Genomic DNA, 17,103 nt, shown 5'->3' on the forward strand with positions numbered 1-17,103 from the left:
GGCTTACCGGGTCAGTGGAAGGAGAGTGTACAGGTCATAGTAGTAGGGCTATGACATACCACATGGGGGGTATACGCCTAGGTTTAGAAGGTCCTAAGTGACACCTATGCGTTCCCTGGAGAGCAGGATCTTGAGTTCCTTCCTGAGCTGCAGGAGCTTTGGGGCCAGTTCCCTGCTTCTGTCTTTCTTTGTGTGCCAGTTCAGTCTAGAGCAGGGTTGTCTAATTCCAGGTCTTGAGGGGCGGATCCATGCTGGGTTTTCAGGATACCCCTCATTAATATCCATGAAATAGATTTGCATACAATGAAGCTTAATGTATGCACAATGTTGCTGATGAATATTAATGAGGGATAACCTGAAACCCCATTGGGATTCCAGTCCTCAAGGCCCGGAGTTGGACAACCCTGCTCTAGGAGGCTTGCAATGGTTTGGCTCCTAGAGGAACATGTCCCACCTGAGCCCACAGGATTTTGTGGCTACGCAGGCTGGCGTTTGGGCAGTAGTTGCCTTATATGCGATGGAAGCTGTGGCTGGGGCGGGTAAGCAGTATAATTCTGTTAGAATGGGTAGGTGGGGTTGTGGTCCAATTTCTTAGTCCCTGTTATGAAGCAGCGGGCCCCATAATATTCATAGAGCACCTTTACAATATCCTTAGCGTATCCTCCGCGACTCCACGGCCTTCCCTGGGGCCTCTTCTGCATCATCTCCATTACCAACCTCACTTCACTTGGTCAATTCCCACGATGGCCGCTCGGTTTCAATTCCTTCCAGTTCAAGACTCCAAACCTCTGGGCACATTCAATGCTACCTCGGCCTGGCCCGTGACCTTCTTGTGAACTACCCTGAAAACACACTTCCCCCAGATTGGGTGCCCCATTTTCACTCAATACCACGATATACTCCCAATATGGGATTGCGATACCAAAATTAAAATGTCCATCATTTACCAATCACAACTGAAAGGCAATGAGTAGCGACTATCCATGCAGTTTTGTGATCCGCGGCCTAAAGAACTCTCAGCGCAATTCTAAGAATCACCCCGAGGTTCAGTGAGGCTGAACACTATGATGCAACTCGGCCAGAGGTATGTGTGCAGATACATCAGACCTCCCTGCCAGGCTTAGATCGCCCGCATGGACTGGCTTACTGGGCAACAACTGAAAACTCCATGTCGCGGTGGTAGGGACTAAGGATTTCCCATTGCCACAGCAGGACGCGGACTGTTGCGACAATGGAGGCGCTGTTGAAGCGAGCTGTCCGCATTCAAGTAAACTAAACAATGGAGGCGCTGTCGGAGCGAGCTGTCCGCATTCAAGTAAACTAACGGCAAAGAAATGCCCCCAGCCGCCCCGGCACCGGCCGGCTTACTCTAAAACCTGCCCCATGACAGGTATTCCAGGAAGGCTCAGAGAATGGTGCCATTCATGCTGATGTTGCCCTGCCACCTGTCAATCTCCTCCTATTCTGGTCCAGATCCCCACCCTCCTAGGACTGATGCTAATCTGCCTTCACTTTTATCACCCTCACCGACCGTTGCACCCCCACATCCCCCACCCGCTTTGTGGTTGTCATCACTGGCTGCATTATGGTGAAGCTGTTGCAGGGTCGCTGGTTAGGACAGAAGTCTGCAACGATTGGCTCTCTTTCATCATTAGCCAGCATAGTCAATGGCGGGATCGTGGGAGTCGTAGTCCAAAACATCTGGAGAGGTGCAGGTTGGAGAGCCCTGGGTTAGGGCAGTGCTCGTTGCTAATGCCCTAAGGCACGCCCCCTTTCTGCAGAATTCCATCTATTACATCACCTACTTATGGACAATCAATGGTCTACATTAAAGTGCCTTTTCACCATTTGATTGGCATCTACCTTTCGGGGCCTCGGTATCCCGCCTCCTACATACTCATGGCATCCACACGACCACCTAGAAATAGCCATTATGTTGGACGTTATGTCACTATGGTTACTGGGATCTGTACCATACCATTTCGCATGGTCTTCAGGCAAACTGGCAGGTCTACGGAAAGATGACCGATCCTGAAGGTATGCCATAGAAACCATGCAGTGATCGAGTCCACCTTGCATTGATTCCCAAATGCTCACTAATGGCGAGTACTCTCTTAGTACTTTCTGCACTCATCTCAGTGAAAAAAGGATTTGCATCCTGACAACAGTCGAGCAGCGTTGCCAACACCCAACCCCCGGAACCATAAATAGGCCGTCAAACATACGGCCTACGTTTCTTTGCGTTTAATGATTTGTATTGATCATTTAATAGTTAATAAAAAGTGAAAAAAATGATTAGATCAATCTTTTTGATAGGTCTAACATGAATAGGTGATGTTTCTGATGAGCCAAGGCATCGCAGAAACCATAACCCCCGACAGTGGCGGCATTGCTCAGAGGCAATTAATTATTCTAGCTGCCGGGCACCCTTCACAATACTCAGGAAAAATGCCTTTCCACAGTGGCCTGGACACTATAAGGTTTATTGCAATCAAGCCGGGGTCTACAGGCTCAATAGGTGGGTCGCTAGACCGTGCCGGAAGCCCTATTGGAATTCTGCAAACAGAATCCACAGGCTCAGGTGCCCCACTCGATGATAAAAGGACAGTCTTAAAGAAAGCTCAGGCGCACCTGGGGACGGGTCGCACACACATACCCAACGCCGGCCTTTGAACATATCTGGTTTATATGATTTTAGAAGTTTGCTTGCTTGTTTGGTGGTGTGGCCAATATGCTGCATTGTATTCCTCTTCGGAGCGCTTTGGGATACTATCAATGCATAGGAAAATACATTAACATAATTCAAAAAAATGCAGCCAATCCCATTTACAGAAAAGGATTAGTAAAGTAGGAGACGCTTTAGGGAGACAGGTGTCACGGATGGCCAAGGCACCGGTCTGTTTGCCAGAGGGAATCGGCCCGACAGAATATAGCACGTACCCTAGAGCTGTGTGCTGAGAACTGCGAGCTTGGAACTGGGCCCTCTGCGCGACTATAGTACCTGCAGATCAAAAGATGTGCCAACACAATGCCACTCCCATGTTGCTGGCCATCAGAAGGGTTGAGGGCTGCTGCCTACTAGCAAAGAGAAGTGGGTCATGAGAACCAAATTTGGTTAGGGCCCGGGGGTTGCACCTTTGCTAGTGGGGGATAATATAGTGCTGAGGGCACATTCCACCTGCTTCTAAGCGCTGTAATAAATAACAGATGTTATTGGGGCTCGTCAGAAGGATAAAGGGCTGCGGGTCCCGCTGGAATTGGAGCCTGGAGCGCACAGGCTGGCCCACAAGCCCGAGGCCGTCGCATACCGCGTGACCTCTCCACTAGGGCATAAAGAGACATCACAGTTTTCACTCCACTTATTCATGAGAAATGGTCGTGCACCCATCGCTGCACACGGGACATTCCTAATCCAGAGATTGATCTGGGTTTCATCTGCATAACTCAGAGAGGCTGATGGGAGTCCACGGCTGCATGCATCCATACGTTAAAAAGTAGAGGGGAAGAAAGACACTAGAAGAACTCCTGGGGAACTCCTTTAATCTGGCCTTTCCCCATTTGGGATTTGGAGGTACTTTCTCCCAAGAAGAAGGATCCTGCCCAGGTGATAGCGGCGGCCATGGTCTGCAAAGGGCCAATGCACCGCATGCCACAGGTTAACACGCCAAGGTCCATCCTGGATCATGCAAACCTTGCTGTGGCGCCTTCTGTCCTGGAGCTTCAGATGTTGAAACCCTAACACGCACCATATTACTATCTTGGTGAATACCCCGTAAATGTAAATTAAAGCATATTATTCGTGTTATATGTATAGCACCTTTCACCATTGGTATGGTCTCAAGGCGCTGTTGGTTGAACACCCTCGGGGGACCGAAGTCCAGGTATGGGGAGTTCAGAGGAGTTTAGAATGCGTGTGTGCATTTTAGCCCAAGCGAAGTTAGGGAGGGGTGGCCGGTCCACCCAGCTAGCAGCCCATGTCGAGCTGGCATGTGTATGGGTGCTGCTGAGAGGCAGCCTGGAGAGTATGAGAGAGCAGGAGATGCAATATGTGGGCAGCTAGACTGAATGTTGGTAGTGAAGGGACAGCTGCATTCTTAATTCTTATTGCAGGGGTCTTCCGTGATGTGTCTTAGAGTAGTGCATGATAGCAGATGCGTGCGGGTGGGAGGCCGTGCCTTCTGCTATCTTCCATGAGCATGGAGTGCGATACGTACCCGTGAGTCTTGGATAGTTTCTTGGTTTCGACACTGCAGCTGAAGTTAGCCACACATCGCCTGCAGTCCCACCCAGCAAGCAGCCCATGTCGAGCTGGCATGTGTATGGGTGCTGAGAGGCAGCCTGGAGAGTTTGCAAGAGCAGGAGATGCAATATGTGGGCAGTTAGACTGAACGTTGGTAGTGAAGGGACAGCTGCATTCTTATGGCAGGGGTGTTCTGTGATGTGTCTTAGAGTAGTGCATGATAGCAGATGCGTATGTGTGGGTGAGTGGGTGGGTGTGCGTGCCTTTGGCTACCTTCCATCAGCATGGAGTGTGATACGTACCCATGACTCTTGGCTAGAGTCTTGGTTTCGACACTGCAGCTGCAGTTAGCCACACATAGCCTGCAGTCCCACCCAGCTAGCTGCCCATGTCGAGCTGGCATGTGTATGGGTGCTGAGAGGCAGCCTGTAGAGTATGCGAGAGCAGGAGATGCAATATGTGGGCAGTTAGACTGAACGTTGGTAGTGAAGGGACAGCTGCATTCTTATTGCAGGGGTGTTCTGCGATGTGTCTTAGAGTAGTGCATGATAGCAGATGCGTGCGGGTGGGTGGGCGTGCCTTTGGCTACCTTCCATCAGCATGGAGAGTGATACATACCTGTGAATCTTGGCTAGTTTCTTAGTTTCGTCGCTGCAGCTGCAGTTAGCCACACATCGCCTGCATATATTTAAGACCCATTCGAAACGTTAATGCTAAACTTATTGCATCATTACTGGTGATTTGTAGAACACTTCATGCCGGATTCCTTCATCTTCGAAGCGCTCGACCGGGGATCCAAGCCGCGTTGCACCTCATTCTCCTGTTCCCATGGCGAGCACCTTGCCCCTGAGCCTCCTCACAACTTTTATGCCATAAACTGATCCTGTGCAATTGACGCAGGAGAAGGGTTGCAATAAAAGGTCTTTCTGCATGCAAATAAAGAGATTGTGGAACAGTTGGACCCGCGAACATAGAATACATGTTTTGTGGATTGTATTGTTCTGCGAGCTTAAAAGGCTAACCCTTCAATTCCAAAGAGCTTACAGGCAGCACAAAGGGTGTTAGGAAGAGAGATGGTGTGGGAGGCCGGCCGAGAACAGACCGAAAAAAAGGCTTCAAAGAGGGCAGTGTGGGGGGGTACCTTCTGATGGGAACAATGAGCTAAGTGGGGTGCCACAGGAACAGGCTTCCAAAAAAAATGGGTTTCGACCATATGGTTTTATACAGCACAGCGCCCAATTGTGTGGTCGACTCTTAGTGCGGGTAGTGGGTTTAACGCAGGAAAGGACCGATCAGAGACCCCAGCCTACATTCAAAAGAAGTCCTTGAAGTGCCTGGGGTATCCGCTGTGTTTAAAGCATTCTTGAGGGCGTTACTGTCAAAGAGGGGTCCTGCCCCATATACCAAGAGAGAAATAAGAATCTTCACACAGCTATGGACATTTGAGGAAGCCTGTCTCAAATCGCAGATGAAGCGGGAGGGGGGGAGCTCGACAGCCAAAGGCAATAATAAGACAGGCTGTGTTGGAAAGGAGCTGGTAAGTTAGCTATTGAGCCACGGTGGAGGTGGAGCGGCGTGCTGGGGCTCCTGCCAGCTCATAGCAAGTGTCAGGCCCCAGCTCTAGTTTCAAGCCATTGGATGGAAGCCCGAGCCGAGCCCGCGCACGCTTGCAAAAAAGTTACAAACATGTGCCTGGCCAATGGCAGGCGCGCTGCCTCTGTGCGAGCATGGGCACACGTTTACCTGAAAGCCCCACAAAGCTACACTGTGCAATCTTCCAAGGCCTTGAACATGGGTCCTCCTTTTAAAACTATCTAGTTTAGTTCCATGATTGCTAGAGTTTTGTCACACACAATTTTTGCCAGAACTTCACACTTGCTTTATTCAATCACAATATATAAGAGGAAACAGGATACCCCTCCTTTTCGCAGCGGCATAGTTCAAAATTGCACATAGTACTAGCGAGATGCTTCACAAGTCATCAGCATTCACATCAGAGTGTTTTGCATTATCAAAAATATATTTATTCTTTTTCATACAAAATCTTTAGCAAATGTAACATACATTGTTCCTATATAAATATAGATAACATTTTTATAAATTAAGACTGAAACAATGTTTGTGCCCAGGTGTTAGTACAATGTGATGGGTTTTTAAATTGCTGAAAACCACCAACTATCGAGAAACAATTTCATACATTTTATAATAGCCAAATCCGTGCATGACACACCTAGTACATAAGGCAGAGGATGTTAAAAGATCTTACAACCTACTCAGACCCTTCAGCATAGGCTTTCAATTAATCTATAATGTACAGGTGTGAATTGTTGTGGGAAGGAGCATTTATGGTCCTTTATGGAAAATGGGACTCATCAACCAACGGTGTTTAGTCAGATCTTGGTCGACACGTCGTGTTTCGGCCCTCCTGGTGAGATATGCTTTTCCTGAGGGTTCTTATTCACATCATACATAACAACAAGCTGCATGCCTTTTTCAAGCATTGCCCACAAGCAGGCAATCTTGTCGCAAAGCTTTGCAGTATTTTGCTGTGTGGCCAAGTCTTGAGAGAATCGTTGCAATACACAGAGGAGAATTCTTAGGCTAACATGTCTTTGCATTATGATAGTTGTAGTGTTCCATTCCGATGGTGAAAATAAAGTTATAAACATACTCTGTTTGCACAACAAAGAGGTCATGTTGGTTTATAAGACAATTACTGTACTTTTCATGTCATCCATCTATACAATAGCATATTATTTTAGACCATTAAAGTCATATATTAACATAGCTGGAGCTGAGAAGATATGCGTCAAGTGCCTAAAGTGCAGTCTGACTCAAACGCCAGCTTCACCTCTAAACGAAATGATGTGATCCTGGGCACACTTTCCATTATCTGCTGAAATTGGAATGTCTGCAGTTTTGTTCTATGTGTAGGGTCGGAGGGTGGGAGACACCAGGTACAGATTTCGGGTACGGGGAGGGGAGCTTTGGAGAGGCCAGAGGCCAGATATGGGTTCTCTGTGGTGGGGTGCCAGAAGACCAGGTGGGGGCCTTTTGCTGGCATGGCTCATGTTTGACTTTTAAAACCAAACCATATACCAAACATAATTGTAAATAAAAAAAGACAGTTATGTCATAAATTGGAAATGCTGTTAAACAAGGATGGTCTATATTTACCATTCATATGCCCGCCCGCCTTTTGATTGTCGGGAAGTTTCACCCACCATACCCCTGCCTCCTTCTTGTACACCCCATTGCCCTTTTTAACTTAGTTAAGCCCCGTCTGGACTTCCACATATATTCCCTTCACCAACAATATATTTCTCAATGGTAGGGTCGAAATCGTGGATTCTCAATAGAATTTTCGAATTGGTGACTGTACGCAGACAAAAAATAACCCGGAAGCAGTGGAAAAAAGAGAAGTAATGTAAAATAAGCTGGAACTGTGTTCAGGGGGAGGCAACCAATAAAAGTTAAGTAGCTGCTGTCAAGCACTGACAATCTTAGAGGACAGTACAAAATAAGAGGGATTTGGGTTCTGCTGAACCGGGGCGAGAAAACGTAAACTATCAGGGGTTACTCAGCCCCTGCGCTGCATAAACTGCTATCCAGCAACCCAACATACAAGAAGAGGTTACGCAGCCCCTGGGCAGCGTAAACCGCTATCCAGCAACCCAACATACAAGAAGAGGTTACACAGCCCCTGGGCAGCGTAAACCGCTATCCAGCAACCCAACATACAAGAAGAGGTTACACAGCCCCCGGACAGTGTAAACCGCTATCCAGCAACCCAACATACAAGAAGAGGTTACACAGCCCCCGGGCAGCGTAAACAGCTATCCAGCAACCCAACATACAAGAAGGGGCTATGCAGCCCCACACATTTGCAAAGTGATGTACTAGTAGGGGCACAGGAATAGAGGCATGTGTGTGGGAATAGTTACCCGGGGTGGTAACGGTAGTGATGGGCACCCATTGTAGACTCGGACCTCTGTGTTGTACTGATGTCGGCTGGTGGTGTTGATTGGTGAACACTTTTTCTTTTAGCCAAATTGAGTTATTTTCGATAGAAATAGAAAAAAAGCTTGCAACTGGTAAATTATATACTGGTATGTTTGGTAGGGCATGTGGACTATGTTCTAATTGCCCTTCTTGTTTCTCTTTTTCCGTAGGTGACTAATCATTTCAACAAGGGGGTGTGGCTGTGGATATACACCCTATAGGAATACCAAAGTGGCCCATTGTTCGATTGCCATCAAATGTATTTCTTTATAGGCATTGATAGGATTGTATCACTACGAGAGAATCAATTAATGTGTGTGTTCTCGTGTTTTACTTAGTGCACAAATGACCGACATAGACATGACAGTTCCCTGACAAATTTCCTTTCATTTTTTGTTTATACTCCCTCTTTTCTTTTGTTGTTGAGTGGTTGGCGGAAAGAAACATGTTGGATAATAGTATGTTGAGAAGGGTGTGTATGAGAGGTGTTGAATGAGAGAATGCTATATATGTTTCAGAAAACCTGGTGTTACTTTGTTTAAACTTTTGCGTAATTGCACTTGCACGTGACACTTTATGTGCTTAATACCTCAAACTTGCAGGAGAGCCATTTTGCTCTGTCCTATACACCCTAGACTGAGGTTTTATCTATGTCATTGCACTGATGTTTTCCCTTTTCTCATCCATCACTGCTAACACTGAAGAAACAAGGAGGGTGAATTTGACAATCAGCAAATCATATTGATCTCCCTCCTGAACTATTCAATGTCAGTACAATCTTTCCAAATGTACTGCTATATTCTTCAGTGAGTGTGTGATCTTTGTATAGATTTTTATGATCATGTGTTATGAATATTAATAAAATTGTAGTTTTTTCTAAAAATATTGCCTATTGATTTAATGGAATAAGGGCAGGCCTTCTTCTCTTAACCCTTTTGTTGATCCGAGGTTACCTACGTCGAATTGAAACAAGATACCTGTCGGACCTGTAGGTTTAGTTCTAAAGGTTGTTAACCTTTGTTTGAGGGTGGTCCAGCACAGGCTTTTCTTCCCTCTTTTCCTCCTCAGTGTTATTGGCAGTGTAAACCACTATCCAGCAACCCAATATATTAGAAGGGGTTACGCAGCCTCTGGGCAGCGTAAACCGCTATCCAGCAACCCAACATACATGAAGGGGTTACAAAGCCCCTGGGCAGTGTAAACAACTATCCACCAACCTAACATACATGAAGGGGTTACACAGCCCCTGGAAAGCGTAAACCGCTATCCAGCAACCTAACATACATGAAGGGGTTTACACAGCCCCATGGCAGCGTAAACCGCTATCCAGCAACCTAACATACATGAAGGGGTTACAAAGCCCCTGGGCAGTGTAAACAACTATCCAGCAACCTAACATACATGAAGGGGTTACACAGTCCATGGGCAGCGTAAATCGCTATCCACCAACCTAACATACATGAAGGGGTTACACAGCCCCTGGAAAGCGTAAACCGCTATCCAGCAACATAACATAGGTGAAGGGGTTACACAGCACCAGGGCAGCATAAACCACTATATCAGCAAACTAATATACTTGAAGGGGTTACACGGCACCAGGGCAGCATAAACCGCTATGTCAGCAAACTAACATACGTGAAGGAGTTACACAGCCCCTGTGCAGTATAAACCACTGGTGTTACACAGCCCCTGGGTAGCGTAAACCACTTTATATCAGCAACCTAACATACGTGATGGGGTTAAACAGCCCCTGGGCAGCATAAACCACTGGTTTTACACAGCCCCAGGGCAGCGTAAACCGCAACCTAACATACATGACGGGGGATTAAACAGCCCTTGGGCAGCATAAACAACTATATCATCAACCTAACATACATGACAGGTTACACAGTCCCTGGGCAGTGTAAACCTCTATATCAGCAAACTAACATACATGAAGGGGTAACACAGCCCTTGGTCAGCGTAAACCGCTATCCAGCAACCTAACATACATGAAGGAGTTACTCTCTGCACCCCTCACCCCGCCCCCAGGACCTTCCAAGTGTACCCACAATAGTGCATCATTCTTACTGTATACCCTGCCTGTAACCCTCTGTATCCCCTCTCGCCACTCTCTAGGACCTTCAAAGTGTGGCCTACATGGCCTATCCCTCTAACTGCATCCCCTCTTGCCTCTCTCATGACAAAACAAGTGGACCCTCAATGGTCTATCCTTCGGATGGTATCCCCTGACTGTAATCCCCCTTTCCCGCTGTCCAGGGCCTTCCAAATGTACCCTCAATAGTCTTTCCTTCAGACGGTATCTCCTTCCCCAGGGCCTTCCAAAGGTACCCTTAGTCTATCCTTCAAACCTGTATCCCCTGACTGTAACCCCCTGCATCCACTCCCTCTAAGACCTTCCATGTGTACCCATAATAGTCCATCCTTCTAACCTGTATCCCCTGACTGTAACCCCCTGCATCCACTCCCTCTATGACCTTCCAAGCGTACCCATAATAGTCCACCCTTCTAACCTGTATCCCCTGACTGTAACCCCCTGCATCCACTCCCTCTAGGACCTTCCATGTGTACCCATAACAGTCCATCCTTCTAACCTGTATCCCCTGACTGTAACCCTCTGCATCCACTCCCTATAAGACCTTCCATGTGTACCCATAACAGTCCATCCTTCTAACTTGTATCCCCTGACTGTAACCCTCGGCATCCACTGCCGTCGGGACCTTCCAAGTGTACCCATAACAGTCCATCCTTCTAACCTGTATCCCCTGACTGTAACCGTCTTCATCCACTCCCTTCAGGACCTTCCAAGTGTACCCATAATAGTCCATCCCTCTAACCTGTATCCTCTGACTGTAACCATCTTCATCCACTTCCTTCAGGACCTTCCAGGTGTACCCATAATGGTCCATCCTTCTAACCCTTATCCTCTGACTGTAACCCTCTGTATCCACTCCCTCTAAGACCTTCCATGTGTACCCATAACAGTCCATCCTTCTAACCTGTATCCCCCGACTGTAACCCTCGGCATCCACTCCCTTCAGAACCTTCCAGGTGTAACCATAATAGTCCATCCTTCTAACCTGTAGCCATTAACTGTAACCCTCTGCATCCACTCCCTCTAAGACCTTCCATGTGTACCCATAACAGTCCATCCTTCTAACCTGTATCCCCTGACTGTAACCGTCTTCATCCACTCCCTCTAAGAACGTCCAAGTGTACCCATAATAGTCCATCCGTCTAACCTGTATCCCGTGACTGTAACCCCCTGCATAGACTTCCTTCGGGACCTTCCAAGTGTACCCATAATAGTCCATCCGTCTAACCTGTATACCCGGACTGTAACCCTCTGCATCCACTGCCTTCGGGACCTTCCAAGTGTACCCATAATAGTCCACCCTTCTAACCTGTATACCCTGACTGTAACCCTCTGCATCCACTCCCTCTAAGACCTTCCATGTGTACCCATAACAGTCCATCCTTCTAACCTTTATCCCCTGACTGTAACCCTCGGCATCCACTCCCTTCAGAACCTTCCAGGTGCAACCATAATAGTCCATCCTTCTAACCTGTATCCCCTGACTGTAACCGTCTTCATCCACTCCCTTCAGGACCTTCCAAGTGTACCCATAATAGTACATCCATCTAACCTGTATCCTCTGACTGTAACCGTTTTCATCCACTTCCTTCAGGACCTTCCAGGTGTACCCATAATAGTCCATCCTTCTAACCTGTATACCCTGACTGTAACCCTCCGCATCCACTCCCTCTAAGACCTTCCATGTGTACCCATAACAGTCCATCCTTCTAACCTCTATCCCCAGACTGTAACCATCTTCATCCACTCCCTTCAGGACCTTCCAAGTGTACCCATAATAGTCCATCCTTCTAACCTGTATCCCCTGACTGTAACCGTCTTCATCCACTCCCTTCAGGACCTTCCAAGTGTACCCATAATAGTCCATCCTTCTAACCTGTATCCCCTGACTGTAACCCTCTGCATCCGCTCCCTCTAAGACCTTCCAAGTGTACCCATAATAGTCCATCCTTCTAACCTGTATCCCCAGACTGTAACCCTCTGGATCCACTCCCTTCAGGACCTTCCAGGTGTAACCATAATAGTCCATCCTTCTAACCTGTAGCCACTAACTGTAACCCTCTGCATCCACTCCCTCTATGACCTTCCATGTGTACCCATAACAGTCCATCCTTCTAACCTGTATCCCCTGACTGTAACCCCCTGCATCCACTCCCTCTAAGACCTTCCAGGTGTACCCATAATAGTCCATCCTTCTAACCTGTATCCCCCTGACTGTAACAGTCTTCATCCATTCCTTTCAGGACCTTCCAGGTGTACCCATAATAGTCCATCCTTCTAACCTGTATCCCCTGACTGTAACCCCCTGCATCCACTCCCTCTAAGACCTTCCAAGTGTACCCATAATAGTCATCCTTCTAATCTGTATCCCCTGACTGTAACCCCCTCCATCCACTCCCTCTAAGACCTTCCAAGTGTACCCATAATAGTCCATCCTTCTAACCTGTATCCCCTGACTGTAACCCCCTGAATCCACTCCCTATAAGACCTTCCAAGTGTACCCATAATAGTCCATCCTTCTAACCTGTATCCCCTGACTGTAACCCCCTGCATCCACTCCCTCTAAGACCTTCCAGGTGTACCCATAATGGTCCATCATTCTAACCTGTATCCCCTGACTGTAACCCTCTGCATCCACTCCCTCTAAGACCTTCCAAGTGTACCCATAATAGTCCATCCTTCTAACCTGTATCTCCTGACTCTAACCGCCTGCATCCACTCCCTCTTAGACCTTCCAAGTGTACCCATAATAGTCCATCCTTCTAACCTGTATCCCCTGACTGTAACCCCATGCATCCGCTCCCTCTAAGACCTTCCAAGTGTACCCATAATAGTCCATCCTTCTAACCTGTATCTCTCCTGACTCTAACCGCCTGCATCCGCTCCCTCTAAGACCTTCCAGGTGTACCCATAATAGACTATCCCTATAAACTGAACCCCATTCTCCGACAGTGCTTCACAGTTAAGTTGGCACTATTTGAAACCCCTGCTTGTGGGGGCGGCTGCCAGGCAAAGTCCCATTATGGCACCATCAGAGGTAGGCAGCCATTCATGGTCGACTTGAACCGCTTGGTCACTAGTCAGAAGGTCCACATGGCACTCGAATGACCCATTAGAAACAGTATCTTACACTATTAGCCAACGTGGTATATGTCCCACTCTATGTATGTAACACATGTCGTTAAGCACTCCTATAACAAACAAATGCATCGTGGCACTACGAGAGAACAGGACAGCAAAAATGAATTCCAGGAAGAGAATGGGCTGCACTGAAAAGCGGGCAAACGGGTGGTCTCGGGCACATACTGCACTAAGATAAGAATTTTTAATTGCTGAGGTTAACAAAAAAAAAACAACACCAACCAGAAATAAAAATGCAACGATTAAAGCCAGGAAGCGACGAAGGGCGCACAGTGCACACAGATCGGGCAAGGCTCTCCCACTGCAGGCCACCAGGTCTGGCTGCACGGCAGCACAGCGATGAAATATTTAGGTTGGAAAGGAGACACTGGCCGTCAGCGCAGGCTGCTGTATTCATTACCGCCAGCCCCACGCTGGCCACTGTGAGATTTACTCCCAGGCTGGCAATTGGCTCAGCCCGTTTCTCACTTGCAGTGGTAGGGTTCAGGGCCCCGGTGGGGTGGGGTGGGGTGGCTGGGGGGCTAGAGTGAGTAATAATGTCCGCGACTATATCTCAGAGGCCCTGGCTGCCAGGCAGTGCCTGGGCCTTTGGGCCTTCCATGTGAAACGCAGACACAGGCAGCAGGTTCAGACAGGGTCCTGTGAGGCGACACACACAGAGGGGGTGCAGAGGGGAGATGTGATTACACTAATGAGCCCTTTGAAAATAGATATATTTAAAACACAAACACTGACTCTTTTGACAGATAACTTAAGCTAAACATAGGAAACAAAAGGAACAACTCAAAATATAAATGCTCGGTGTGTAACTTCTGAGATATGAATGCAGGGCGCCTGATTTCCATGGCACACTTTATCATCAGGTGGGCGTGTTTTACATAAGCTGCCACAGGGCCCCAGGTCCTTTGGGCAACTTCAGCCAGCCTTGGTTTAAAGACACCAGCCCCCTGAATGATGAATTTCTGGTCCATATGCATGCTGGGAAACGTGAAACTACATGTCCCAGAATGCAACGCAATGTTGGTGTCTAACAAGCTCTGTTTGCGATTCTTGTGACATGAGGCCACCGGGCAACTACGTGTTCAGTTTGTGTTTCCTAAAGAGGAAATATGTCACACAAGTGAGTGTGTGTGTGTATGTTATTTTGTGTTCCCCACAAAGTGTAAGGCAAAAGATACTAGGCGTCAAACACACAACATAAAGCACGGGTAATCATTATAATAGGGACACATATACGTGGGTCGAATCATTCTGCATATCCCCTCGTGCTACATTATCCCCTGACAGTCACCTAAAAAGCCCAGCAAGCTGTCATTTTAGCCCAAGCATTGCCCTATTGTTCAGCCAGCCTCGTCCCTGCAGCAGCCCCCGCCCCACAGCACAGACAATGCCCAGGCGGTCATTAATGGGAACACAGCACCCCCAAGCTCTGCTCATCCGAGCCCTGACATCTTCAATTACCATCCGCAGAAAAAGTGACACATAAACACGAGCGTGGCCCGGGCCTGACTTCACGCGCCACTTCCCATCCTTCCACCCGCAGCAATACTCATCCCATCGCCGCTCCCAGTCGCAAAACAAGGATTGAGCCGCATCGGAAAAGCGCAGCTCCTGGGGCCCGGACCCACGCTTCATTCCATGGGAGTCGCGCCTATGGGGCCTGGGGAGCACTCAGAAAGCTTCCAGGTCATAGCCACCCTCACCCCCACACTTTTCTCCCAGCTCATCAATTCCACCTAAATGGCCCTCGACCTAATTGGGTAGTGAAATGTGTAGTGTTCAATAACCATACACTTAAGAGGCCGAGCCTCATTCACAGAATTACACTCCTTGCCCACCCCATTTCCTCCAAGCAGAGGCGATCGATAGCCTTCACCGAGAGGGGTGGGGGCATCCGATAAGATACCCGTAGCTGTCCGCAAGCCTGACACGTGAAACCCCCAGCCCCTGATGGACGGGGCGGCTATGCCAAGGTAGCGCCCGTGTGACATTACCCCCCACCACCAACCCCCCCCCCCCCCGGCGGAATGGCCACTGCTCAGCATCTGCTGATCACACAGTGCGTGGGGTGTCCTTTCAGCTGGCGCGCAGACTGCTCGCCGTTAAAGGGACAGGCTGGCAGGCAGGCAGCCCCGGGCACCAGAGACTGGCCGCAGCTTACCTTTCACTTGCGTCTCGTATTCGGCGATGATTTCTTTGTCCTTCTTGAACCTGCTGGGTGTCGACATGGTTCCAGGATTTAAAAACCGCAGGGCCGATCCTTGGGTGGGGTCGGGGGTCTTTGTGGCTTTGTGCTCAGAGGCGGCAGGGCTCCATCCTGGCCGCAGAGCACAGAAATAAGAAAATCCCAAGTGTCCCGGTTCCAGGTGCCAGTCCTAGGCTCGGTGGTCCCACGTCCTTTCACACACCATGGCTCAGAGCTGCTACTGCTCCTTCCTGCCAGTCCAGGGCAGACAAGTGGGGGCTGCCTCCCAACTTCAGGGGAAGGGGGGTGGGGCTTCAGGCCCAGTAGTGGCTACCCCTCTACAGGGAGGGCAACACGGAAGGGGGCGCAGACTCCGCTCACGGGGAAAGGACAAGAGGGAGCCCCCCCTCTCTCTCACCAAGGCAAGAAGCGGGATGAGGACCCCCTCTGCTCCAGTCCAGAGGAAAGGGGTGCACTGCACAGCCCCTGCTTCGGCGCCAGTCCAGGAAAGGGAGGAGTGCAGGGTGCCCCCGGGTCCAGTGAGAGGGGGCAGAGGGGCGGCAGCAGAGCCTGTCTCGGGGAGGAAAGGAGCCGCCTCTGCCTGCCCCGCTCCAGGGAAGAAAGGGGCTGCGGCTCCTTCTCAGCCGCTGCTGCCGGTGCAGGGGCGGGGGGAGGGCTGCAGGCAGGCACACGAGGAAGGGGGCGCAGCTTGTGAATGGAGCACCTACTCCACGGCATCCAGGCCAGGGGAAGCGGAGCCGCGGCTGTGTATGGAAATGAGGGCGGGGGGAGGGAGGGAGGCATGCAGGGCGGACTGCAGCTCCCCAGCCAGGGCTGGTTCCGGTGCAAACGCGGGGCAGGGCCGAGGATTCCGGCTGCCAGAGCGCAGGCAGGGGCTGCGACTCCCGCAACTGAATGCCACCCGGCCCCCTGCTACTTCACTCGGGGGACCGGCTCAGGGCAGTGCAACACAGCGAGGCAAATGGGCGCAGCTTCAGATCACCAACTGAGCTACCTGAAGAAAAGGGGGCATCCAACTCCCCGAAAACACTCCCAGATGGAAGAGAATAAAAACAGCTTCCAGTCACCAAATGAGCTACCTGCTGCGGACTGCACAGAAGGGGGGGAGGCATCCAATTCCCCAAAAACACTAGCAGATGCAAGAGAAATGTTAAAGGTATTTGTACTGCACACCATATCCAACGGAGTTGGTCCCCAGGCCCTCTGGCGGATCTGTAAACGATAAGGTAGGATGGGTTAGTAACGTGAAGAGGGAGTAGGATAGTGAGAGGAATGGTTTTCTGTTGGCAGCTTCAACTCGGTATACACCGGGTGCTGAGCTTTGGTGCGAGTATTGGATCGATGTCAGTGTTGTGAAGTGCGTGCGGCTTGTTGAGCGAGAGATGGTTGTGAATTTTTTGAGTACAAGCAGCTTACAGA

At 49.3% G+C, this 17,103-nt stretch overlaps 1 protein-coding gene across 3 annotated transcripts in view; it reads right to left on the reverse strand.

Moving 5' to 3' along the window:
* The window catches only part of SRGAP1 (SLIT-ROBO Rho GTPase activating protein 1), a 640,444-nt gene extending 624,025 nt beyond the window's left edge, over positions 1 to 16,419 (reverse strand). For 2 of the 3 annotated variants that reach the window (XR_011281914.1, XM_069629793.1), the window contains exon 1: positions 15,640 to 16,419. Coding sequence is in view for 2 of the 3 variants with exons in the window: in XM_069629793.1 (XP_069485894.1) it covers positions 15,640 to 15,706 (67 nt within the window). In the remaining variant the exon portion in view is untranslated. The remainder of the gene's footprint in view (positions 1 to 15,639) is intronic. The other variant, XM_069629794.1, reaches the window with a different exon arrangement.
* Positions 16,420 to 17,103: the final 684 nt, after the last annotated feature.

This window comes from Ambystoma mexicanum, chromosome 12 (assembly GCF_040938575.1).
Source record: "Ambystoma mexicanum isolate Mex_15411 chromosome 12, UKY_AmexF1_1, whole genome shotgun sequence".
Lineage (NCBI taxonomy): Eukaryota > Metazoa > Chordata > Amphibia > Caudata > Ambystomatidae > Ambystoma > Ambystoma mexicanum.